Source organism: Rana temporaria, chromosome 3 (assembly GCF_905171775.1).
Source record: "Rana temporaria chromosome 3, aRanTem1.1, whole genome shotgun sequence".
Taxonomy (NCBI): Eukaryota; Metazoa; Chordata; class Amphibia; order Anura; family Ranidae; genus Rana; species Rana temporaria.
The window spans coordinates 6,812,774-6,837,575 of NC_053491.1; the positions used below are offsets into that span (position 1 = coordinate 6,812,774).

The following is a 24,802-nucleotide window of genomic DNA, read 5'->3' on the forward strand; positions in this document are numbered from 1 at the left end:
GCACAGACATAATAAAGTGTCGGGGGCACAGACATAATAAAGTGTGGGGGCACAGACATAATAAAGTGTCGGGGGCACAGACATAATAAAGTGTCGGGGGCACAGACGTAATAAAGTGTGGGGGGCACAGACGTAATAAAGTGTCGGGGGCACAGACATAATAAAGTGTCGGGGCACAGACATAATAAAGTGTCGGGGGCACAGACATAATAAAGTGTCGGGGCACAGACATAATAAAGTGTCGGGGCACAGACATAATAAAGTGTGGGGGGCACAGACATAATAAAGTGTGGGGGGCACAGACATAATAAAGTGTCGGGGGCACAGACATAATAAAGTGTCGGGGCACAGACATAATAAAGTGTCGGGGGCACAGACATAATAAAGTGTCGGGGGCACAGACATAATAAAGTGTCGGGGGCACAGACATAATAAAGTGTGGGGGCACAGACATAATAAAGTGTGGGGGGCACAGATATAATAAAGTGTCGGGGGCACAGACATAATAAAGTGTGGGGGCACAGACATAATAAAGTGTGGGGGGCACAGATATAATAAAGTGTCGGGGGCACAGACATAATAAAGTGTCGGGGGCACAGACATAATAAAGTGTCGGGGGCACAGACATAATAAAGTGTCGGGGGCACAGACATAATAAAGTGTCGGGGGCACAGACATAATAAAGTGTCGGGGGCACAGACATAATAAAGTGTCGGGGGCACAGACATAATAAAGTGTCGGGGGCACAGACATAATAAAGTGTGGGGGGCACAGACATAATAAAGTGTCGGGGGCACAGACATAATAAAGTGTCGGGGGCACAGACGTAATAAAGTGTCGGGGGCACAGACGTAATAAAGTGTCGGGGGCACAGACGTAATAAAGTGTCGGGGGCACAGACGTAATAAAGTGTCGGGGGCACAGACGTAATAAAGTGTCGGGGGCACAGACGTAATGAAGTGTCGGGGGCACAGACATAAAAAAGTGTCGGGGGCACAGAGATAATAAAGTGTCGGGGGCACAGACATAATAAAGTGTCGGGGGCACAGACATAATAAAGTGTCGGGGGCACAGACATAATAAAGTGTCGGGGGCACAGACATAATAAAGTGTCGGGGGCACAGACATTTATAAAATCTGCCATAGATTACGCAGTGAGAGCAAATCATCCCGGCAGCTGTCAGTTCCCGGCTGCGGTGGGGGGCAGTGCGCTGCGCGATTAACCTTATCACACAGCCCCACCTTTTTTTCTAAAAAACTTTATTTGAAGTGTACAAAAGTATCAGTGCCTCCTATCAGTGCCCATCAGTGCTGCATACCAATGCCACCTATCAGTGCCCATTAGTGCCAAATATCAGTGCCCATCAGTGCTGCATATCAGTGCCCATCATTGCCACCTATCAGTGCTCACCATTGCTGCCTATCAGTGCTGAATATCAGTGTCTATCAATGCTGCATATCAGTGCCACCTATCAGTGTCCATCAATGCTGCATTTCAGTGTTGCATGCCAGTGCCAAATATCAATGCCACATATCAGTGCCCATCAGTGTTGCATACAAGTGCCCATCAGTGCCAAATATCAGTGTCCATCAGTGCTGCATATCAGTGCCACCTATCAGTGTTGTTCAGTACTGCATATCAGTGCCCATCAGTGTTGCATATCAGTGCCCATCAGTGCCACCTATCAGTGTTGTTCAGTACTGCATATCAGTGCCCATCAGTGCCACCTATCAGTGTTGTTCAGTACTGCATATCAGTGCCCATCAGTGCTGCCTATCAGTGCCCATCAGTGCTGCATATCAGTGCCTATCAGTGCCACCTATCAGTGCCCATCAGTGTTACATACCAGTGTGCATCAGTGCCACCTATTAGTGTTCATCAGTGCTGCATATTAGTGTTGCATACCAGTGCCCATCAGTGCCAAATATCAGTGCCCATCAGTGTTGCATATCAGTGCCACCTATCAGTGTTCTTTAGTACTGCCTATCAGTGCCCATCAGTGCTGCATATCAGTGCCCATCAGTGCCACCTATCAGTGTTGTTCAGTACTGCATATCAGTGCCCATCAGTGCTGCATATCAGTGCCTATCAGTGCCACCTATCAGTGCCCATCAGTGCCAAATATCAGTGCCACATATCAGTGCCCATCAGTGTTGCATATCAGTGCCACCTATCAGTGTTCTTTAGTACTGCCTATCAGTGCCCATCAGTTCTGCATATCAGTGCCCATCAGTGCCACCTATCAGTGTTGTTCAGTACTGCATATCAGTGCCCATCAGTGCTGCATATCAGTGCCTATCAGTGCCACCTATCAGTGCCTATCAGTGCCCATCAGTGTTGCATACCAGTGTCCATCAGTGACACCTATTAGTGTCCATCAGTGCTGCATATTAGTGTTGCATACCAGTGCCCATCAGTGCCAAATATCAGTGCCACATATCAGTGCCCATCAGTGTTGCATATCAGTGCCACCTATCAGTGTTCTTCAGTACTGCCTATCAGTGCCCATCAGTGCTGCATATCAGTGCCACCTATCAGTGCCCATTAGTGCCAAATATCAGTGCCACATATCAGTGCCCATCAGGGCCAAATATCAGTGCCCATCAGGGCCAAATATCAGTGCCCATCAGGGCCAAATATCAGTGCCACATATCAGTGCTGCATGTCAATTCCACCTATTAGTGCCCATTAGTGCCACATATCAGTGCCCATCAGTGTTGCATATCAGTGCCACCTATCAGTGTTCTTCAGTACTGCATATCAGTGCCCATCAGTGCTGCATGTCAATGCCACCTATTAGTGCCAAATATCAGTGCCCATTAGTGCTGCCTATCAGTGCCCAATCCTTGAAGGAGAAAATATTACTTAACACAATTGTATAACAGAAATTATGAAAAAAAATAAAAAAAAATAAAAAGCAAAATAAACTTTATTTGTGTGAAATAAATGAGAGGCTGGGAGGTGACCATTGTCCTGGGCAGGGAGGGGGAGGGGGAGGGAGGGGCTGGGAGGGGGAGGGAGGGAGGGGCTGGAAGGAGGGGGAGGGGCTGAGAGGTGAACATTGTCCTGGGCAGGGAGGGGGAGGGAGGGGCTGGAAGGAGGGGGAGGGGGTGTCCGGTACTGAAGAGGTTAAAGAGACTTTCTATCTAAAAAAAATGCTGATGTGTTAAAAAAAAACATGACAAGTTGTTTAAATATTGTCCAATCACCCTTCACTCCTCCACTGACTCCTCCTCCTCAGGATTTCACTCGTCATCAGGCCCCGCCCCCTACCGATAGCCCCGCCCGCTCCGCACGTCACATCGAGGTGGGCGGAGCCGTGATAATGATGGCGTCGGTACACGCAGCTAAGCGGGCGCTGAGGGCTCAGCTGAAACAAAGAATTTCAGCCCTGAGCGACCCAGAAAAGCTTCGCCAATCACAGGCCGTGACCCGGAAGGTGTGTTCCGTGCGGTATAGTGTCTCCGTATTCAATAAATAAATAAAAGACGCTTGTTTGGTAGCGTACGAAGCGCGCATGCGCAGTCAGGGAAGAGGTCCCTCAGCGGCCATGTTAAGTGTGGGCAAATGAAGGTTTATCCCGAAGTATTCAGATTACAGTCAGAGGGTCGTTATGAGGGGGAGGAGGATTCTAGAGACGGTCACCTACCGATTTCTGGAGGGGGGTTCCGTTTTATGGAGATTTAGTGGGAAGTAATGTAGCTGCCCTCACACATGACATATGGAAAATGGTGGTAACTATGGGGGAAGGGAGGGGGGCCCAACCTGTCCAGAGGGCCACAGAATAGATTTTATGTTCATAAATTAGCTGACATCCCAACCTGCAAAATCTAATTTCAGGGAGGTGACACTTCGCACCGACCCCCCCCCCCCACATTAAAATGCAACCTGATCAGTGTCAATTAAATTCAGCTATACCAGTGCCCAATGAAATGCAGCCTCATTACACAGCTGCTGGGGCTGGGCTACTGGTCCTGGGTCCTGGCTGCTGGGGCCAGGGGCCCGGCTGCTGGGGCCAGGGGTCCGGCTGCTGGGGCCAGGAATCTGGCTGCTTGGGCCGGGGGCTGGCTGCTGGTGCCAGGGGTCCGGCTGCTGGTGCCAGGGGTCCGGCTGCTGGGGCCAGGGGTCCGGCTGCTGGGGCCAATTATTGCACTCGCGCCTCACATGTGTGGTTTCTTGGGCCGGCTCCTCACATGTGTGGCTGCTGGGGCCAGGAGTCTGGCTGCTTGGGCCAGGGGTCCGGCTGCTGGGGCCAATTATTGCACTCGCTCTATCCATCACGGCGATACCTCACATGTGTGGTTTGAACACCGTTCATATGCGGGCGCTCACGTATGCGTTCGCTTCTGCATGCAAGCTCGGCGGGACGGGGCGCGTAAACATTTTTTCTTCTTTTTTTTACCTAGGCATCTGGCTGCTGGGGCCAGGGGTCTGGCTGCTTGGGCCGGCTGCTGGAGCCAGGGGTCTGGCTGATTGGGCCGGCTGCTGGAGCCAGGGGTCTGGCTGCTTGAGCCGGCTGCTGGGGCCAGGGGTCCGGCTGCTGGGGCCAGGGGTATGGCTGCTTGGGCCGGCTGCTGGGGCCAGGGGTCTAGCTTTTTGGGCTGGGCCCGGCTGCTGGGGCTAGGGGTCTGGTTGCTTGGGCCGGCTGCTGGGGCCAGGGGCCCGGCTGCTGGGTTTGGCTGCTTGGGCCGGCTGCTGTGGCCAGGGGCCCGGCTGCTGGGTCTGGCTGCTTGTGCCGGCTGCTGGGGCCAGGGGTCTGGCTTCTTGGGCTGGGGCCAGGGGGCCGGCTGCTGGGGTTCGGCTGCTTGGGCTGGCTGCTGGAGCCAGGGGTCTGGCTGCTGGGGCCAGGGGTCCGGCTGCTGGGGCTGGCTGATGGTCCTGGGGTCCGGCTGCAATGGGCTGGTGAGCCATCCCTGTCAGAAAATTCCCCAGAAGGAAGGGGGTGGGCGGAGGCAGAGAGAAGACATCTGATTTCAAGCGGACTATTTCTCCACTTTCGGGTGCCGCTGTGCATTGATCTGTTGTGGGACTAGTACATGACAGTCCCGGTCTCTTCTATATCAATCCGCCGTGGAGACCGGGACCGTCATGTACTAGTCCCACAACAGATCAATGCACAGCGGCACCCCAAAAGTTTTTTTTCTTTTAATTGCCTGTAGATTTTTTTGCTAGAAAATTACTTAGAACCCCCAAACATTATATATTTTTTTTTCAGACACCCTAGAGAATAAAATAGCGGTCATTGCAATACTTTCTGTCACACCGTATTTGCGCTGCGGTCTTACAAGCTAAATTTTTTTGGGGAAAAAATACACGTTTTTGAATTAAAAAATAAAACAACAGTAAAGTTATCCCCATTTTTTTTTTATATAGTGAAAGATAATGTTACACCGAGTAAACTGATACCCAACATGTCACGCTTCAAAATTGCGCCCGCTCGTGGAATGGCGACAAACATTTACTCTTAAAAATCTCCATAGGCCACGTTTAAAAAATCTACAGGTTGAATGTTTTGAGTTACAGAGGAGGTCTAGGGATAGAATTATTGCTCTCGCTCTACCAATCGCGGTGATACCTCACATGTGTTGTTTGAACACCGTTTTCATATGCGGGCGCCGCTCACGTATGCGTTCGCTTCTGCACGTGAGCTTGGCGGGACGGGGCGCGTATTACATTTTTTTTTAATCTAATTTATCTCATTTTTTTTACATTGTTCTTTTAAAAAAGTTTGCCCCATCAAACGCCGCCAGTTTGCCCCATCAAATGCCGCCAGCTTTCCCCATCAAATGCCGCCAGTTTGCCCATCAAATTCCACCAGTTTGCCCCATCAAATGCCGCCAGTTTTCCCCATCAAATGCCGCCAGTTTGCCCCATCAAATGCCGCCAGTTTGCCCCATCAAATGCCGCCAGCTTTCCCCATCAAATGCCGCCAGTTTGCCCCATCAAACCTTGCCAGTTTGCCCCATCAAATGCCGCCAGTTTTCCCCATCAATTGCCGCCAGTTTGCCCCATCAATAGCCTCCAGTTTGCCCCATCAAACGCCACCAGTTTGCCCTATCAAACTCCACCAGTTTGCCCCATCAAATGCCGCCAGTTTTCCCCATCAAACGATGCCAGTTTGCCCCATCAAATGATTCCAGTTTGCCCATCAAATTCCACCAGTTTGCCCCATCAAATGCCGCCAGTTTTCCCCATCAAATGCCGCCAGTTTGCCCCATCAAATGCCGCCAGTTTGCCCCATCAAATGCCGCCAGCTTTCCCCATCAAATGCCGCCAGTTTGCCCCATCAAACCTTGCCAATTTGCCCCATCAAATGCCGCCAGTTTTCCCCATCAATTGCCGCCAGTTTGCCCCATCAATAGCCTCCAGTTTGCCCCATCAAACGCCACCAGTTTGCCCTATCAAACGCCACCAGTTTGCCCCATCAAATGCCGCCAGTTTGCCCCATCAAATGCCGCCAGTTTTCCCCATCAAACAATGCCAGTTTGCCCCATCAAATGATTCCAGTTTGCCCCATCAAATGATCCCAGTTTGCTCCATCAAATGATGCCAGTTTGCCCCATCAAATGCCGCCAGTTTTCCTCATCAAACGCCACCAGTTTGCCCCATCAAACGCCGCCAGTTTGCCCCATCAAATGCCGCCAGTTTGCCCCATCAAATGCCGCCAGTTTTCCTCATCAAATGCCGCCAGCTTGCCCCATCAAATGTCGCCAGTTTGCCCCATCAAATGCCGCCAGTTTTCCCCATCAAACTCTGCCAGTTTGCCCCATGAAATGCCGCCAGTTTTCCCCATCAAATGATGCCAGTTTGCCCCATCAAATGCCGCCAGTTTTCCCCATCAAACTCTGCCAGTTTGCCCCATCACACTCTGCCAGTTTGCCCCATGAAATGCCGCCAGTTTGCCCCATCAAATAATGCCAGTTTGCCCCATGAAATGCCGCCAGTTTGCCCCATCAAATAATGCCAGTTTGCCCCATGAAATGCCGCCAGTTTGCCACATCAAATCCCGCCAGTTTGCCCCATCAAATGCCACCAGTTTGCCCCATCAAACGATGCCAGTTTGCCCCATCAAATATCGCCAGTTTGCCCCATAAAATGCCGCCAGTTTGCCCCATCAAACGCCGCCAGTTTGCCCCATCAAACGCCGCCAGTTTGCCCCATCAAACGCCGCCAGTTTTCCCCATCAAACGCCGCCAGTTTTCCCCATCAAACGCCGCCAGTTTGCCCCAAACGCCGCCAATTTGCCCCATCAAACGTCCCCAGTTTGCCCCATCAAACGCCGCCAGTTTGTTCCATCAAATGAAAAACTGCCCATTCGGACAAAGTGACCTCCCCCCCACCCCCACTCATAGTGTGTAGGTGTTTGGGGTCAGTTGACCACTTATGTCCATGTCCAGTATTTCTAAAAGCTCCAAACTCTGCAGCAGTGAGGGAACACAGTGATGGTGAGTGTTTGAGGGTGGATAGAGCTTTCAAAAGAAGCCGTCACTTTGTCCTGAATGGGCAAATCCACTTTAATTTCTCCATTTGGTGACCTGGAAGCAGCGGCCCCAGGAGGACCCTCAAACTTTATTTAACCACTTCAGCCCCAGAAGGATTTTCCCCCTTCCTGACCGGGCCATTTTATTACGATTCGGCACGGAACAGTAAAGTTAGCCCATGAAAGATGAAGTTACGCCGTGATCTTTAACCACTTAAGGACCCCTTCACGCCGATATACGTCGGGAGAATGGCACGGCTGGGCACATTCACGTACCTGTACATTGCCCTTTAAGCCCAGCCGTGGGGTCGCCAGCATGTACACGCGACCCGGTCCGAAGCTCCCTGACCACGGCCGCGGGACCCGATCGCCGCCGGTGTCCCGCGATCGGTCCCCGGAGCTGAAGAACGGGGAGAGGTGAGTGTAAACACACCTTCCCCGTTCTTCACTGTGGCGCCGTCATTGATCGTCTGTTCCCTGTTATAGGGAATCACGATCAATGACGTCACACATCCAGCCCCGCCCCCCTACAGTTAGAAACACATATGAGGTCACACTTAAAGTGGAGTTCCACCCATAAATATAACATTACATCAGTAGTTTTAAAAAAATGTCATTAGTCCTTTAAGAGAAAAAAAAATGTTTTAGATGCCTTCAAAGTGTTGTTGCTAGGCAGAATAGTTAATCTTCCCACTTCCTGCACCTAGGTGCTTAAGCTTCCTAACCTACACCGCACAGACTCCTGGGAATGTAGTGGGTGTAACTTTCCAGGAGTCTGTGCACTCCCCAGTCTCGAAGAATCATGTGACTTGGACAGTACAGGTGCTGAAACCTGATCTGAAACCTATTACACTGCTTGTGCAGCACTGAGCATGTGCGAGATCTGCAAGGCTGAAATCCAGGAAGTCATACAGTCTGGCTTCATGATGCCCACACTTAAGATGGCCCCAGTCAATTTCTATTTTATAAAGTGTCTAAATGCTGTAACAACCTAACAAAACGGACCTTAGTTTACAGACTAACTTTACTAGAATACATTAAGCGTGTGTATTACAGGGGTATTTATATTTAAAAAGTGAAATTGTGGCCGGAACTCCGCTTTAACCCCTACAGCCCCCCCAGTGGTTAACTCCCAAACTGCAATTGTCATTTTCACAGTTATCGGTGCATTTTTTTAGCACTTTTTGCTGTGAAAATGACAATGGTCCCAAAAATTGTCCGAAGTGTCCGCCATAATGTCGCAGTCACGAAAAAAATCGCTGATCGCCGCCATTAGTAGTAAATAAAAAAATATTAATAAAAATGCAAAAAAAAACTATCCCCTATTTTGTAAATGCTATAAATTTTGCGCAAACCAATCGATAAACGCTTATTGCGATTTTTTTTACCAAAAATATGTAGAAGAATACGTATCGGCCTAAACTGAGTTTTTTTATATATATTTTTGGGGGATATTTATTATAGCAAAAAGTAAAAAAAATTGTTTTTTTCAAAAATTGTCGCTCTATTTTTGTTTATAGCGCAAAAAATAAAAACCGCAGAGGTGATCAAATACCACCAAAAGAAAGCTCTATTTGTGGGGAAAAAAGGACACCAATTTTGTTTGGGAGCCACGTCGCACGACCGTGCAATTGTCAGTTAAATCGACGCGGTGCCGAATCGCAAAAACTGGCCGGGTCCTTTACCTGCCTAAAGGTCCGGGTCTTAAGTGACTCCCAAACAAAATTGACATCATTTTTTTTCCCACAAATAGAGCTTTCTTTTGGTGGTATTTGATCACCTCTGCGTTTTTTTTCTCTCGCTATAAACAAAAATAGAGCGACAATTTTGGAAAAAAAAAATGCAATATTTTTAACTTTTTGCTATAATAAATATCCCCCAAAAATATATAAAAAAATAAATACATTTCCTCAGTTTAGGCCGATACGTATTCTTCTACCTATTTTAGGTAAAAAAAAAATCGCAATAAGCGTTTATTGATTGGTTTGCGCAAAAGAGTCTACAAAATAGGGGATAGTTTTATGACATTTTTATTATAATTAATTTTTTTACTACTAATCGCGGCGATCTGCGATTTTTATCATGACTGCGACATTATGGCGGACACTTTTGACACATTTTTGGGACCATTGTCATTTATACAGCGATCAGAGCTACAAATAGCCACTGATTACTGTGTAAATGACACCGGCAGGGAAGGGGTTAAAGGTTTTTTTTCCCTAAATAGCTTCCTTTACCTTAGTGCAGTCCTCCTTCACTTACCTCATCCTTCCATTTTGCTTTTAAATGTCCTTATTTCTTCTGAGAAATCCTCACTTCCTGTTCTGTCTGTAACTCCACACAGTAATGCGAGGCTTTCTCCCTGGTGTGGAGTGTCATGCTCGCCCCCTCCCTTGGACTACAGGAGAGTCAGGACGCTCTCTATGTTGCAGATAGAGAAAAGGAGCTGTGTGTTAGTGGGCGTCCTGACTCTCCGGTAGTCCAAGGGAGGGGGGGCGAGCACGACACTCCACACCAGGGAGAAAGCCTTGCATTACTGTGTGGAGTTACAGACAGAAGAACAGGAAGTGAGGATTTCTCAGAAGAAATAAGGACATTTAAAAGCAAAATGGAAGGATGAGGTAAGTGAAGGAGGACTGCACTAAGGTAAAGGAAGATATTTAGGGGAAAAAATTACCTTTACAACCACTAGGGGGGCGAGGAAGGGGTTAAAGCGGAGTTCCACCCAAAAGTGGAACTTCCGCTTAATCCACTCCTCGCCCCCCTTACATGTCATTTTCTTGGGGGGGAGTGGGGGCTTCAGGAGGAGTGGGACTTCCTGTCCCACTTCCTCCTTTCGCCGAGGGGCTGCTAAGGCGAATAGTCTTCTAAAATGAAGACGCTGGCCGGAGAGAGGGGGGGAGAGGAGCACCGGCCGGCGCGTTGCTGGAACGTGGAGCAGGTGAGTGTATGTTTATTAAAGCCAGCAGCTACAATTTTTGTAGCTGCTGACTTTTAATAAACATTAAAAATTAATGGAACACCCCTTTAAGTGTGTCCTAGGGAGTGATTCTAACTGTGTGGGGGGATGGACTACAACTGACATGACAGAGATCACTGCTCCCAATCACAGGGAACAGTAGATCAGTGTCCTGTCACTAGGCAGAACAGGGAAATGCCTTGTTTACATAGGGAGTTCCCCGCTCTGCCGCTCCGTGACACGATAGCGGGGGGCCGCTGGCGGACATCGAGTTTGCGGGACCCGCGGGCACACTCCCAAGGCACGCGCGCCCGCTAGGTGGCAAATTCAAAGGGATGTACAGGTATGTCCATTTGCCTGCCCATGCCATTCTACCGGCGTATATCGGCGTGCGGCGGTCGGGAAGCGGTTATTCTAAGCAAAAAAAATCTGCATTGGTGGACACGGGCAGGCTGCATTGGTGGACACTGGCAGGCTTCACTGACGGACATGGGCAGGCTTCACTGGCGGACACGGGCAGGCTGCATTGGCGGACACGGGCAGGCTGCATTGGTGGACACTGGCAGGCTGCATTGGTGGACACTGGCAGGCTGCATTGGTGAACACGGGCAGGCTGCATTGGTGAACACGGGCAGGCTGCATTGGTGAACACAGGCAGGCTGCATTGGTGAACACGGGCAGGCTGCATTGGTGGACACGGGCAGGCTGCATTAGTGACACAGGCTGCATTGGTGGACACGGGCAGGCTGCATTGGCGGACACGGGCAGGCTGCATTGGTGGACACTGGCAGGCTGCATTGGTGAACACGGGCAGGCTGCATTGGTGAACACGGGCAGGCTGCATTGGTGAACACAGGCAGGCTGCATTGGTGAACACGGGCAGGCTGCATTGGTGGACACGGGCAGGCTGCATTAGTGACACAGGCTGCATTGGTGGACACGGGCAGGCTGCATTGGCGGACACGGGCAGGCTGCATTGGTGGACATGGGCAGGCTGCATTGGTGGACACGGGCAGGCTGCATTGGTGGACACGGGCAGGCTGCATTGGTGGACACGGGCAGGCTGCATTGGTGGACATGGGCAGGCTGCATTGGTGGACACGGATAAAGAAGTTGTTAATATTTATTTGTATAACTTAATTCTGCATAAAGAAAAATGTAAGTGTAATTTCATGAGATCATTTATGAGGGCGTGGTTTAGGTGCATAATTGGGGGCGGGGCAGGGTAGGGTTTGGGCGGGGCAACTGGTGGCGAGTAACCCTTGAGGCCTAGCTAGTAGCTCAGGACTTGAAATTTTGAGCCCTGTATACAGTACAGACCTGTAAATACAACTTGTTGGGTTATTGTACAAAAAAAAAGACTCTGGTTTTATGATTTTATTAGGATAATATACTTACCCGACTCCTCCCACTTTTCCAGCCTTACTTCACTTTATGTCGATTTCCTTAGAAAGGTAATTGGTTTTGCTCGCAGTAATTGTCTTTGTTTATTGATCCTCACACTTGCAATCCTCTTCTTTCTGTGCCCGCTACAAATTGATGGATATTGATGGGTCTGTAGAATTTTATTGGCTCGTGTTATAAGTTTAAGTACCATTTAGCAATTAAAGTAAGGGTTGCATGCAGTTCTACATATTATTGATTGAGGTCATAAAATGCAAGGAGATTAAAGTGGCCTATAGCACCGAGATAATGGGTCACCCAATCCGGGGCTGGATCAGAAAGAGGCTTCATATCTATAGGAAAAGGCGTCTGATCACTCTTCAGGAGGAACTTCAAGAAGGCACGTCACTTTTTTTTTTCTGACAGTATTCAGTTCCTGATAATAAAAAAAAGAGCATGTCGTACTTTGTTGCATCTTCCTAGGTGCTCTGTAATGGTAGCTGTGAAGTTGGACAGGGCAGCTGCCCCCTACCACCCCCTCTCCACACTGGTGACAAACACTACAGCTAGCAAGGAGATGGCTGCTTTGGTAGCGAGTGCCTGTCCCTGTCTTGGCATTGCCTCGGGCAAGTGCTGGGAGCCAGAGACAGGCACCCGCTAGGTACTTGCCTCTGGCAAGTGCTTGGAGCCAAAGACAGCCACTCGCTAGCAAAGCAGCTGTCTCCTTGACATGCCCCCTCCCTGTCTTGGCATTCCTTGTGAAGGTACTTGCCTTGGGGCACGTGCTGGGAGCCAGAGACAGGTGCTGGCTAGCAAAGCAGCCATCTCTTTGAGATGTCCCCTCCCTGTCTTGGCATTCCCTATGTAGGTACTTGCCTCGGGCAAGTGCTGGGAGCCAGAGACAGGCACTCGCTAGCAAAGCAGTGCCCAGAGGCGATTCAGTTTGCATGTGTTGCGCTATATAAGTTTCTCACTCACTCATCTCAGCCCGAGGCAAGTACCTACATGGTGAATGCCAAGACAGGGAGGGGGCATGTCAAGGAGACAGCTGCTTTGCTAGTGAGTGCCTGTCTCTGGCTCCCGGCACGCGCCCCAAGGCAAGTACCTTCACAAGGAATGCCAAGACAGGAGGGAGCATGTCAAGGAGACAGCTGCTTTGCTAGCGAGTGCCTGTCTTTGGCTCCCAACACTTGCCTGGGCCAAGTACCCACATAGGGAATGCCAAGACAGGGAGGGGACATCTCAAAGAGGTGGCTGCTTTGCTAGCCAGCGCCTGTCTCTGGCTCCCGGCACCCCCCCCAAGGCAAGTACCTTCACAAGGAATGCCAAGACAGGAGGGAGCATGTCAAGGAGACAGCTGCTTTGCTAGTGAGTGCCTGTCTCTGGCTCCTGACACATGCCCCAAGGCAAGTAACTTCACAAAGAATGCCAAGACAGGGAGGGGGCATGTTAAGGAGACAGCTGCTTTGCTAGCGAGTGGCTGTCTTTGGCTCCAAGCACTTGCCCGAGGCAATGCCAAGACAGGGACGGGGCATCTCAGCCTGAGGCAAGTACCTACATGGTAAATGCCAAGACAGGGAGGGGGCATGTCAAGGAGATGGCTGCTTTGCTAGCGAGTGGCTGTCTTTGGCTCCCAGCACTTGCCCGAGGCAAGTACCTACATAGGGAATGCCAAGACAGGGAGGGGACATCTCAAAGAAATGGCTGCTTTGCTAGCCAGCGCCTATCTCTGGCACCTGGCACGCGCCCCAAGGCAAGTACCCTCACAAGGAATGCCAAGGCAGGGAGTGGACATCTCAAAGAGATGGCTGCTTTGCTAGCAATTCGCTGTCTCTGGCTCCTGACACGTGCCCCAAGGCAAGTACCTTCACAAAGAATGCCAAGACAGGAGGAAGCATGTCAAGGAGACAGCTGCTTTGCTAGTGAGTGCCTGTCTCTGGCTCCTGACACATGCCCCAAGGCAAGTAACTTCACAAAGAATGCCAAGACAGGGAGGGGGCATGTTAAGGAGACAGCTGCTTTGCTAGCGAGTAGCTGTCTTTGGCTCCAAGCACTTGCCCGAGGCAATGCCAAGACAGGGACGGGGCATCTCAGCCTGAGGCAAGTACCTACGTGGTAAATGCCAAGACAGGGAGGGGACACATTAAGTGGGTGACTGCTTTGCCAGCGAGTTCCTGTCTCGAGCTCCCAGCACTTACCCAAGGCAAGTACCTACATGGTAAATGCCAAGACAGGGAGGGGGCATGTCAAGGAGATGGCTGCTTTGCTAGCGAGTGGCTGTCTTTGGCTCCCAGCACTTGCCCGAGGCAAGTACCTACATAGGGAATGCCAAGACAGGGAGGGGACATCTCAAAGAAATGGCTGCTTTGCTAGCCAGCGCCTGTCTCTGGCACCTGGCATGCCACCCAATGCAAGTACCTTCACAAGGAATGCCAAGACAGGAGGGAACATGTCAAGGAGACAGCTGCTTTGCTAGTGAGTGCCTGTCTCTGGCTCCCAGCACTTGCCTGAAGGCAAGTACCTACATAGGGAATGCCAAGGCAGGGAGGGGACATCTCAAAGAGATGGCTGCTTTGCTAGCCAGCCGCTGTCTCTGGCTCCCGACACGTGCCCCAAGGCAAGTACTTTCACAAGGAATGCCAAGACAGGAGGAAGCATGTCAAGGAGACATCTGCTTTGCTAGCGAGTGCCTGTCTTTGGCTCCCAGCACTTGCCCGAGGCAAGTACCTACATAGGGAATGCCAAGACAGGGGGTGGACATCTCAAAGAGATGGCTGCTTTGCTAGCCAGCGCCTGTCTCTGGCTCCCAAAACGCGCCCCAAGGCAAGTACCTTCACAAGGTATGCCAAGACAAGAGGGAGAATGTCAAGGAGACAGCTGCTTTGCTAGCGAGTGGCTGTCTTTTGCTCCCAGCACTTGCCCGAAGGCAAGTACCCACATAGGGAATGCCAAGGCAGGGAGGGGACATCTCAAAGAGATGGCTGCTTTGCTAGCCAGCGCCTGTCTCTGGCTCCTGGCACGTGCCCCAAGGCAAGTACTTTCACAAGGAATGCCAAGACAGGAGGGAGCATGTCAAGGAGACAGCTGCTTTGCTAGCGAGCGCCTGTCCTTGGCGCCCAGCACTTGCCCGAGGCAAGTACCTACATGAGGAATGCCAAGACAGGGAGGGGGTATGTCAAGGAGACAGTTGCTTTGCTGGCAAGTGGCTGTCTTTGGCTCCAAGCACTTGCCCGAGGCAAGTACCTAGCGGGTGCCTGTCTCTGGCTCCCAGCACTTGCCCGAGGCAATGCCAAGACAGGGACGGGGCATCTCAGCCCGAGGCAAGTACCTACATGGTGAATGCCAAAACAGGGGGCATGTCAAGGAGATGGCTGCTTTGCTAACGAGTGGCTGTCTCTGGCTCCCAGTGCTTGCCCCAAGGCATGTACCTTCACAAGGAATGCCAAGACAGGGGGGAGCATGTCAAGGAGACAGCTGCTTTGCTAGCGAGCGCCTGTCTTTGGCTCCCAGCACTTGCCCGAGGCAAGTACCTACATGAAGAATGTCAAGACAGGGAGGGGGCATGTCAAGGAGACAGCTGCTTTGCTAGCGAGTGGCTTTCTTTGGCTCCAAGCACTTGCTTGAGGCAAGTACCTACATGAAGAATGGCAAGACAGGGAGGGGGCATGTAAAGGAGATGTCTGCTTTTCTAACGAGTGTCTGTCTCTGGCTCCCAGCACTTGCCCGAGGCAAGTACTGACATGAAGAATGCCAAGACAGGGAGGGGACACATTAAGTGGATGACTGCTTTGCCAGCGAGTTCCTGTCTCAAGCTCCCAGCACTTGCCCAAGGCAAGTACCTACATGGGGAATGCCAAGACAGGGAGACAAGATGTGAAGGAGATGGCTGCTTTGCTAAGGAGTGGCTCCCAGCACTTGCCTGAGGCAAGTATCTACATGGTGAATGCCAAGACAGGGAGAGGGCATGTCAAGGTGATGGCTGCTTTGCTAGCGAGTGGCTGTCTCTGGTTCCCAGCACTTGCCCAAAGCAAGTACCTACTTGGTGGAATGTCAAGACAGGGAGGGGGCATGTCAAGGAGATGTCTGCTTTGCTTGCGAGTAGCTATCTCTGGCTCCCAGCACTTGCCTGAGGCAAGTACCTACATGAGGAATGCCAAGACAGGGAGGGGACATGTCAAGGAGATGGCTGTATTGCTAATGAGTGTCTGTCTCTGGATCCCAGCACTTGCCCAAGGCAAGTACCTACATAGGGAATGCCAAGACAGGGAGGGGGCATGTGAAGGAGATGGCTGCTTTGCTAGCGGGCGCCTGTGTCTGGCTCCCAGCACTTGCCCGAGGCAATGCCAAGACAGGGAGGGGGCATGTCAAGGAGATGTCTGCTTTGATAGCGAGTGGCTGTCTCTGGCTCCCAGCACTTGCCCGATGCAATGCCAAGACAGGGAGGGGGCATCTCAAAGAGATGTCTGCTTTGCTAACGAGTGGCTGTCTCTGGCTCCCAGCACTTGTCCAAGGCAAGTACCTACATGGCGAATGCCAAGACAGGGAAGGGACATGTCAAGGAGATGGCTGCTTTGCTAACGAGTGGCTGTCTCTGGCTCCCAGCACTTGCCCGAAGCAAGTACCTACATAGGGAATGCCAAGACATGGAGGGGGCATGTTAAGGAGATGTCTGCTTTGCTAACGAGTGGCTGTCTCTGGCTCCCAGCACTTGCCCGAGGCAAATATCTACATGGTGAATGCCAAGACAGGGAGAGGGCATGTCAAGGAGTTGGCTGCTTTGCTAGCGAGTGGCTGTATCTGGCTCCCAGCACTTACCTGAGGCAAGTACCTACATGAGGAATGCCAAGACAGGCAAAAGGGGCATGTCAAGGAGATAGCTGCTTGTCTCTTGTTTCTAGCACTTGCCCTAAGGCAAGTACCTTCACAAGGAACGCCAATTAAGGAGATGGCTGCTTTGCTAATGAGTGGCTGTCTCTGGCTCCCAGCACTTGACCGAGGCAGGTATCTACATGAAGAATGCCAAGACAGGGAGGGGGCATGTCAAGGTGACAGCTGCTTTGCTAGCGAGTGGCTGTCTTTGGCTCCAAGCACTTGCCCTAGGCAAGTACCTACATGGTGAATGCCAAGACAGGGAGAGGGCATGTCAAGGTGATGGCTGCTTTGCTAGCGAGTGGCTGTGTCTGGTTCCCAGCACTTGCCCAAAGCAAGTACCTACTTGGTGGAATGTCAAGACAGGGAGGGGGCATGTCAAGGAGATGTCTGCTTTGCTTGCGAGTAACTATCTCTGGCTCCCAGCACTTGCCTGAGGCAAGTACCTACATGAGGAATGCCAAGACAGGGAGGGGACATGTCAAGGAGATGGCTGTATTGCTAATGAGTGTCTGTCTCTGGATCCCAGCACTTGCCCAAGGCAAGTACCTACATAGGGAATGCCAAGACAGGGAGGGGGCATGTGAAGGAGATGGCTGCTTTGCTAGCGGGCGCCTGTGTCTGGCTCCCAGCACTTGCCCGAGGCAATGCCAAGACAGGGAGGGGGCATGTCAAGGAGATGTCTGCTTTGATAGCGAGTGGCTGTCTCTGGCTCCCAGCACTTGCCCGATGCAATGCCAAGACAGGGAGGGGGCATCTCAAAGAGATGTCTGCTTTGCTAACGAGTGGCTGCCTCTGGCTCCCAGCACTTGCCAAAGGCAAGTACCTACATAGGGAATGCCAAGACAGGGAGAGGGCATGTCAAGGAGATGTCTGCTTTGCTAACGAGTGGCTGTCTCTGGCTCCCAGCACTTGCCCGAGGCAAGTATCTACATGGTGAATGCCAAGACAGGGAGAGGGCATGTCAAGGAGATGGCTGCTTTGCTAGTGAGTGGTGTATCTGGCTCCCAGCACTTGCCCGAGGCAAGTACCGACATGAAGAATGCCAAGACAGGGAGGGGACACATTAAGTGGATGACTGCTTTGCCAGCGAGTTCCTGTCTCGAGCTCCCAGCACTTGCCCAAGGCAAGTACCTACATGGGGAATGCCAAGACAGGGAGACAAGATGTGACCCAGATGGCTGCTTTGCTAAGGAGTGGCTGCCTCTGGCAAGTATCTACATGGTGAATGCCAAGACAGGGAGAGGGCATGTCAAGGAGATGGCTGCTTTGCTAGCGAGTGACTGTATCTGGCTCCCAGCACTTACCTGAGGCAAGTACCTACATGAGGAATGCCAAGACAGGCAAGGGGCAAGTCAAGGAGATAGCTGCTCGTCTCTTGTTTCCAGCACTTGCCCTAAGGCAAGTACCTTCACAAGGAACGCCAAGTCAGGAGATGGCTGCTTTGCTAATGAGTGGCTGTCTCTGGCTCCCAGCACTTGCCCGAGGCAAGTACTTACATGAAGAATGCCAAGACAGGGAGGGGGCACGTTAAGGAGATGGCTTGCATTGCTAGCGAGTGGCTGTCTTTGGCTCCAAGCACTTGCCCGAGGCAAGTACCTACATGAGGAATGCCAAGACAGGGAGGGGGCATGTCAAGGAGATGTCTGCTTGTCTCTAGCTCCCAGCACTTGCCCGAGGCAAGTACCTTCACAAGGAATGCCGAGACAGGGAGGGGACATGTCATCCATTGGACAAATGCATGGAGCTGGAGGCAGCCACCCGCTAGCATAACAGCCGCCTCCTCGCTAGCTGTTGTCTCAGGGCAGCCATGCACCAATGGGTGGGCAACCTGTCCCACGTTGCCCCTAGGGCTACAATGCACTTAGGAAGAGGGGACAAAGTATTACATTGTAGACAGTATTTTGTCCCATCAGGAACTGAATACTGTAAAACAAGTGATACTTCTTCTTAATCCTTCCATGGTCATTATTGTCTGCCCCTCCCACCTCCCTACCATCATTGACGTACACAGGAGTGTTTATTCAAGCTGAGGCAGGAAAGGTCATGACTGGATTGGGTGACTATTAACTCCGTGCTATAGGCAACTTTATTATCCTAACAGTCTATGACCAGCATTACATAGAACGGCATGCAGCCCACACCTAATTGCTAAATGGTACTTAACCACTTGCTTACTGGGCACATAAACCCCCTTCGTGCCCAGGCGAAATTTCAGCTTCCAGCACTGCGTCGCTTTAACTGACATTTGCGCGGTCGTGCAACGTGGCTCCCAAACAAAATTGACGTCCTTTTTTTCCCACAAATAGAGCTTTCTTTTGGTGGTATTTGATCACCTCTGCGGTTTTTATTTTTTGCGCTATAAACAAAAAAAGAGCGACAATTTAAAAAATATTGGGCCATATTCTGAGAGAAGTTACGATGGAGTATCTCAGGATACTCCATCGTATCTCTCTTTTTTGGCCCGTGTATCTATGTGAGTGATTCTTAGAATCATTTTCGCATAGATACACTTAAGATCCGCCATCTGTAAGTCACTTACACTGGCGGATCTTAAATGTAATGACGCCGTCCGCCGCTAGATGGCATTTACGTGAAGGACTCATTTGCAAATGATCCTTCTACGCCGATTCCCGAACGAGTTTGCGTCGCGTAACCGTCGCTAACGTCGTTTGCGTAAGCGGAAATTTAGTCCTGCAATTATGAGGAGTAAATTTCCGCAAGTCCCACGTAGGCCATGTTACGGATGGCGTCGGGTCCGCGTCGTGTTTTTTCGTCGGGTACGTCGCTTCCGTAAGTCGTTCTTGAATACGACTTTACGTCAATGACGCACACGTCGGTGTCATTGACGTTTTCCGCCGAGAACTGGAGCATGCGCACTGGTCTTTTTGAAGCCCGGCGCATGCTCAGTTCATTAGAATCGGGGGCGCGCTTAATTTGAATACAAGCCGCCCCCTTGGAGATCCGCCTATTTTTTTTCTCAGTTAAGGCCGATACGTATTTTTCGACATATTTTTGTAAAAAAAAATATATATATATCGCAATAAGCGACTGGTTTGCGCAAAAGTTATAGCGCCTACAAAATGGGGAACAGAATTATGTTTTTTTTTTTTTTTTTTTTACTAGTAATGGCGGCGATCTGCGATTTTTATTGGGACTGCGATATTGCGGCGGACACATCGGACACTTTTGACACAAATTTGGGACCATTCACATTTATACAGCGATCAGTGCTATAAAAATGCACTAATTACTGTATAAATGTGACTGGCAGGGAAGGGGTTAACACTAGGGGGTGAGGAAGGGGTTAAATGTGTATCCTGGGTGTGTTCTACCCCCCTTCCCCCACTGTACTGTGTGGGGGGAGGGGGGTGACTGGGGGAGGTGACCGATCTGTGTCCCTATGTACAAGGGACACAGATCGGTCTCCTCTCCTCTGACAGCACGTGGAGCTCTGTGTTTACACCTCATCATTACACACAGAGCTCCACGTCCCTGCTGTGTTACCGATGATCGCGTGTACCCGGCGGACATCGCGGCCGCCAGGTACACGCATCGGCTCTTCAGCGATGCGCCGGGACAGTGTTTACCCGCTGCGCGCCCCCCAGGGGCGCGCACGGGTAATGCACTTTAAATGACGTCCAAAGACGTCCACTTGGCACCTGAGAGCCGCACTGTTGACGTCTTTTGTCAATAGCGCGGGTCTCAAGTGGTTAAAGTGATTGTAGAGCCTAATGCCGCGTACACACGATCATTTTTCAGCATGAAAGAAAACGTCGTTTTTCAGCATGTCCAAAAAAAAAAGTTTTCCCAACTTCATCATTAAAACGAGGCCGCGGCCTTGCGGCCTTCTGCAGCCCTAAGCTTCCCCAGGCGCCAGGTCACAATTTCTTGTCGCAATTGCGATCGGGCGCCCGGATTTTGTCGAGGCCTGCCCTAGAGAATAAAATGGCGATCGTTTTATGTCACGCGGTATTTGTACAGCGGTCTTTCAAATGTAATTTATTTTTGAAAAAAAAAAAAAACATTAAAGTTAGCACAATTTTTTTTGTATAATATGAAAGATGATTTTACGCCTCGAGAATCGTGATCTTTTTTCTAAGCAAAAAAAAATTGCGATTCTCATTTTATCCAGAATAGTGCAGCTCTACTCTCCTCCCACATAAAGACTACTCTGGGATGTATGACATCATTTTGGCCTAGGCCAGAAACCAGGAAGACACTGAATAAATGTAAGATCCCGACTAGAGAGAATATCAGTGGCAGTGCGTCCATAAGGGGCGCACAGGCGCCACCCCCTCTCTCCAGCCTCCCCCTATCACCAATGTCCGGCCCCTTTTTTTTTTAAGCACCTGATAGGCTCTAATAGGCGTCAAAAAAGGTGACCTGCGAGCGGCAAACAGTGGCTTTGTTTGATGGGCACAGTGGCTGTGTTTGATAGGCACAGTGGCTTTGTTTGATGGGGCACAGTGGCTGCGTTTGATGGGCACAGTGGCTGCGTTTGATGGGCACAGTGGCTGCGTTTGATGGGCACAGTGGCTGTGTTTGATGGGCACAGTGGCTGTGTTTGATGGGGCACAGTGGCTGCGTTTGATGGCACAGTGGCTGCGTTTGATGGGCACAGTGGCTGCGTTTGATGGGCACAGTGGCTGAGTTTGATAGGCACAGTGGCTTTGTTTGATGGGTACAGTGGCTGCGTTTGATGGGCACAGTGGCTGCGTTTGATGGGGCACAGTGGCTGCGTTTGATGGGCACAGTGGCTGCGTTTGATGGCGCTTAGTGGCTGCGTTTGATGGGGCACAGTGGCTGCGTTTGATGGGTCACAGTGGCTGCGTTTGATGGGTCACAGTGGCTGTGTTTGATGGGCACAGTGGCTGTGTTTGATGGGCACAGTGGCTGCGTTTGATGGGCACAGTGGCTGTGTTTGATGGCACAGTGGCTGCGTTTGATGGGCACAGTGGCTGTGTTTGATGGCACAGCGAGGCTGCAATTGATGTTTTTTTTTCCCCAAATGTTATTAGTTTTTTTGCGCCCCCCCCCCCCCCCCCAAATTTTGAGCACCAGCCACCACTGGCTGTGTTTGATGGGCATAGTGGCTGAGTTTGATGGGCACAGTAGCTGCGTTTGATGTTTTTTTTTCCATGGGGGTTTTTGATGGGAGTGCTCAAAAAAAATTTGAGCACCAGCCGCCACTGGAAAATATTGATTCTTTGTACAGTGGAACCTCATATTACGAGTATAATCCATTCCAGGAGAATTCTTGTAATCCAAAGCACTCGTATATCAAAGCGAGTTTCCCCACAGAAGTCAATGGAAACGAAAATAATTTGTTCCGCATTGACGTCAATACCGTGTGTGGCCAGAGGTGGGGGGCGCCGGAGAGCCTCGAATGATCGGGGATCGGAAAGGTTAAGAAACACCCGGGAACTGAGTCTTTCCAAGTGATTCTGAACGGCTCCAAACCGCACCTCTGGCCTAATGCGGTACTGCACACCCCATTAGCTTGATTTCTGCTTGTTTTGCGAGACAACACTCACAAACCGAGTCAGAATTTTTTTTTTTTAAAGTTGCTCGTCTTTCAAAATGCTCGTTAACCGCGCTAAACCGAGGTTCCACTGTATTTGTTTCTGCACCGCATGAAATCATATTATCGGTGTCCTCCTGTTCCTTGCAGTTGCTGTCTCACGACCGTTACCGGGCCGCTCAGCGGGTCGCTGTGTTCCTGAACATGCCGGACGAGATCCAGACCGGGGACATCCTCCACGACCTCTTTAGGCAAGGAAAAGCCTGCTTCATTCCGCGGTACCAGCGCGGCAGCAATCACATGGACATGGTGAGGCTGAGCTCGGCGGAGGAGATTCAGAACTTGCCGGTAACATCATGGAACATCCGTCAGCCCGGGGAGGAAGAGTGCCGGGAGGAAGCTTTGGCCACGGGTGAGCAAGATTTTTCTGGGAACATCTAAGTCAGGGGTTTCTCAACCAGGGTTCCATGGAACTCTATGGTTCCTCCAGAGGTTCCTAGGGGTTCCATGGAACTCAAGGGTTCCTCCACAGGTTCCTAGGGGTTCCATGGAACTCAAGGGTTCCTCCACAGGTTCCTAGGGGTTCCATGGAACTCAAGGGTTCCTCCACAGGTTCCTAGGGGTTCCATGGAACTCAAGGGTTCCTCCAAAGGTTCCATGGAACTCTATGGTTCCTCCAGAGGTTCCTAGGGGTTCCATGGAACTCTATGGTTCCTCCAGAGGTTCCTAGGGGTTCCATGGAACTCTATGGTTCCTCCAGAGGTTCCTAGGGGTTCCATGGAACTCTATGGTTCCTCCAGAGGTTCCTAGGGGTTCCATGGAACTCTATGGTTCCTTCAGAGGTTTCTAGGGGTTCCATGGAACTCTATGGTTCCTCCAGAGGTTTCTAGGGGTTCCATGGAACTCTATGGTTCCTCCAGAGGTTCCTAGGGGCTCCATGGAACTCTATGGTTCCTCCAGAGGTTCCTAGGGGTTCCATGGAACTCTATGGTTCCTCCAGAGGTTTCTAGGGGTTCCATGGAACTCTATGGTTCCTCCAGAGGTTTCTAGGGGTTCCATGGAACTCTATGGTTCCTCCAGAGGTTTCTAGGGGTTCCATGGAACTCTATGGTTCCTCCAGAGGTTCCTAGGGGTTCCATTGAACTATATGGTTCCTCCAGAGGTTCCTAGCGCTTCCATGGAACTCTAGGCTTCCTCTAGAGGTTGCTGGAGTTTAGCAATTTCTGACTCTTATGCACCGCACACACGATCAGATTTTCTGTCGGGAAAACCTTGGATGTTTTTTTCCGACGGAATTCCGCTCAAGCTTGGCTCGCATACACACGGTCACATAAAAGTTCTCAGAACTTTCGACCGTCAAGAACGCATGATGTACAACACTGCGACGAGCCGTGAAAATTAAGTTCAATGCTTCCGAGCATGCGTCAAATTGTTTCCGAACATGCGTCGGAATTTTGTGCGTTAGAAATTGCATACAGACGATCGGAATTTCAGATCTGGTTTTTTTTTTTCGTGCGAACAATAGAGAACCTGCTCTCAATCTTTTGTTGGCGGAAATTCCGACAGAAAAAGTCAGATGGAGCCTACACACGGTCGGAATTTCCGACAACAAGCTCCTATCAGACTTTTCTTGTCGTAAATTCCGATCGTGTGTACGGGGCATTAGATAAGTTCCCACTGACACCATTCATCATTTTTAGCTATCGGTAAGGGGGAGGGATCTTCCCAATGAGCACAAGTGTAGGGAGCGTTCATCCCACTGACCATCCCACCATTGTATCATGAGTTGTAGATATAGACATTTTTTAGCAGAGGTTCTCAGAGGCCTGGAAAGTTATTTTAACCACTTCAGCCCCGGGAAGAATTTACCCCCCTTCCTGACTGGGTCCCTTTTTGCAATTCGGCACTGCGTCGCTTTAACTGACAATTGCGCGGTCGTGCGACGTGGCAACCAAACAAAATTGGCGTCCTTTTTTTCCCACAAATAGAGCTTTCTTTTGGTGGTATTTGATCACCTCTGCGGGTTTTTTTTTTGCGCTATAAACAAAAATAGAGCGACTTTGACGATATCGGTATGATATCCCCGTCAAGCATTCCCTCCTCTCCATACAAGAACATCACAGGATTCCCCACACATGGGTCAAGACTGGATGCTGGAACCAAGACACTTTATTGACACAAAAACTCAGCTTATATGTGGTTACAGCCTGTTAGGAACGCCCCCCTCACACAGTGGGGTTTCCCATACAGATTATAGGAGACAAGTCGGAGCCGACCATGCAGACACGTTTCTTTAGATAAAGACATCAGTGGAGTTAATTAATACACTGAAGCAATCAGAATAATTAACATACTACTTCTCTAATCATTTAGCCTGATGATACAATACACACCTTTTAAGGGTAAACACAGATCTTCTTTACACAACACAATAGATCAATTAACCTTTAGAATAGTGAGGGGACATTAGCACGTCAATAACCGGTCAGAGCAATGAATCACACATGAAATTCCTTTCTACCTCTACCCATATGGCTAGCAGGGAGCAGTAAACTGAGACATATAGGCAAATGTATCACAATGGCC

The 24,802-nt window shown here is 50.4% G+C and overlaps 1 protein-coding gene across 1 annotated transcript in view; it reads left to right on the forward strand.

Annotated features, from left to right (window-relative positions):
• Positions 1-3,303: 3,303 nt before the first annotated feature.
• MTHFS (methenyltetrahydrofolate synthetase) overlaps positions 3,304-24,802 on the forward strand; it is a 28,626-nt gene continuing 7,127 nt past the window's right edge. The window contains exons 1-2 of the mRNA XM_040342189.1: positions 3,304-3,440; positions 22,367-22,628. Coding sequence (XP_040198123.1) covers positions 3,327-3,440; positions 22,367-22,628 — 376 coding nt within the window. The 5' untranslated portion in view covers positions 3,304-3,326. The remainder of the gene's footprint in view (positions 3,441-22,366; positions 22,629-24,802) is intronic.